General features: G+C 43.8%; 1 protein-coding gene across 1 annotated transcript; it reads right to left on the reverse strand.

Moving 5' to 3' along the window:
* Positions 1-1,086: 1,086 nt before the first annotated feature.
* On the reverse strand, positions 1,087-1,931 carry LOC136457502 (subtilisin-like protease SBT2.5). The gene is made up of 3 exons (XM_066457535.1): positions 1,706-1,931; positions 1,421-1,568; positions 1,087-1,268 (listed from the first exon to the last, which is right to left on the reverse strand). The coding sequence occupies exons 1-3, from the start codon at positions 1,780-1,782 to the stop codon at positions 1,206-1,208; spliced, it is 288 nt and encodes a 95-aa protein (XP_066313632.1). The 5' UTR covers positions 1,783-1,931; the 3' UTR covers positions 1,087-1,205.
* Positions 1,932-2,175: the final 244 nt, after the last annotated feature.

The raw sequence follows: 2,175 nt of genomic DNA on the forward strand, positions 1-2,175 counted from the left end.
TAGTAGTGTGATGGACTGTGCTTGGTCTCTATTCATCCAGGAACCCTGTGTCGGCTACAGCTCCGGCAGTTGGCATATCACATATGTCCATGCATCTACATTATACTACTGTTTCCTAATCGGACATTGTACATTATTGGCGTATTGTGATCTAGGGCCTATCTACACGCATTCAAAGTAATTTTTTGATCGACTATGTCTTGTTTGTAGCTGTATAGGTATGTAGCAGGTCAGTATATGTATTATACACGGGTGACAGTTTGTAAAGCAGGTGTCATACGTACTAGTTCCATCATCATCGTCTAGCTCCATCTTATATCCTCCCCAGACAGACACACAACTTTGCATGCATGACGAAGAGATGTGCTTTTCCATGCACGCTAGCTAGCTAGCTAGGTTTTTCGTTCTAGGCTTCTAGCTCATCAGTCCAATGCAAAGGCCGGCATCGAGTTGTGTTGAGTGTTGACGCTTAATGGCGCCATGCATGCATATATCAAGACCTCGAAAGCCTTGCAACCGCCAATTATCATATCTGTGATCTTCTTCTCAAAAGGTTCGCTCTTCAATTCTTGTCTCGTTTCAACAACATCAGGTCAACCGATGCAATGCCTCAAATAAAGGACACGCCATCACATTCTGCCATGCATATGTACCTACATATATGTGTAGGCACCCAAAGTATCCATATAGCTAATACACATGCGTATTATACATTATATACATATGTACAAAGAAGTAACACCCAAAATCACACAGTACGTGAGTTCACATTGATGCACATTAATTTGTGGATAGTGATTGCTGAAGCCACATGCATGACGGAAGATAATCGTCTGGAAGTCGTTGATGCTCTGATGATGATCATTAGGCCCTAGCTAGCGAAGAACTATATTATATATTAGGGTAGTACTTAGTACTACTAGCAGCAGCTAAGTTGGACTAGGGGAGTCAACAAAGCCATATGCATGCATTGGAGTTCACACTCAACGCACAACGTACGCTTATATATATATATATATATATATATATATATATATATATATATATATATATATATATATATATATATATATATATATATATATATATATATATATATATATATATATATATATATACCAGCTGATGCGCTCCAGAGCATCTATATATACATAAAACTAGTCCCGTCCGGCCGTTTGACTGAGATAGCTAGCAGAGAGATCATGTCATGCGAGCTCCTGGTTCTTCTCCACCACCCTCACCTCCTTGGCCGATCTCAGAACGCTTGCCTGTCGTCATCATGACGTAATAATAAGTTCACAAACACACACATGGCTGATCACAGAATGAAGGTGAAGAGGATCCATAATGCTTTGTAATATAAGGGCTAGTTTTGATACACCCATACATTCTCCAAGAGTATTAAAGGAGCGGCCATCACCTGATCCTCAGTTATCTCGACTGCGAAGCCGTCGACGATGGCGAGGGACGACCTCTTGTGGTAGGAGTCGGGCTGGAGGATCTTGGCGAGCAGCTTGTCGTGCTTCTGACTCAGGTATGCATACAGCGTGGCCGACCCCTCCTTGGACCTTGAAGATGAACCAGCATACACACACACACACACACACACACACACACACACACACACACACACACACACATATAGCAGTGTATATATGCAGCAGTGTGAAGAAACAAAAACAACGCAAGAAAGTAGACTAGTTACCGATCAGCTCTGAGGCATTCGTACACGGGGTCAAAGTTCATGAACACGAAGTAAACCTCCTGCTGCTGCTTCGCCATTGCTGCTCTCGAGCTAGCTCGAAATGTGGCCTTCTTCTACCTTGTCTCTGCAGCTTATACTAGCTAGCTACTGCAGTTATAGTGGAGAGAGCTAGCTAGCCAGTTGCTGGTACTCCTAGCTAGGGATGGAGAGCTCGCAACTAGTTGTGCTTGTATTGCTCGCTTGGTTCCATATCATTGCAATGGGCTGCTATTTATAGCGGGCTGCCGGCAGTGGAAGTGTGTGAGAGCTGAGGTTTGTTAACTGTACCCAGATTCACTACGGGAGAAGCAAAATTTGTGTGCCGCATGCTTTGCTGAGTGCCGAAAATAGGGCATTCGGCAAAGCCACTCTTTGCCGAGTGTTGCACTCGGCAAAGAGTGGCTTTGCCAAGTGCCGCAGTGTGCCCGGCG

This window comes from Miscanthus floridulus, chromosome 6 (genome assembly GCF_019320115.1).
Source record: "Miscanthus floridulus cultivar M001 chromosome 6, ASM1932011v1, whole genome shotgun sequence".
Lineage (NCBI taxonomy): Eukaryota > Viridiplantae > Streptophyta > Magnoliopsida > Poales > Poaceae > Miscanthus > Miscanthus floridulus.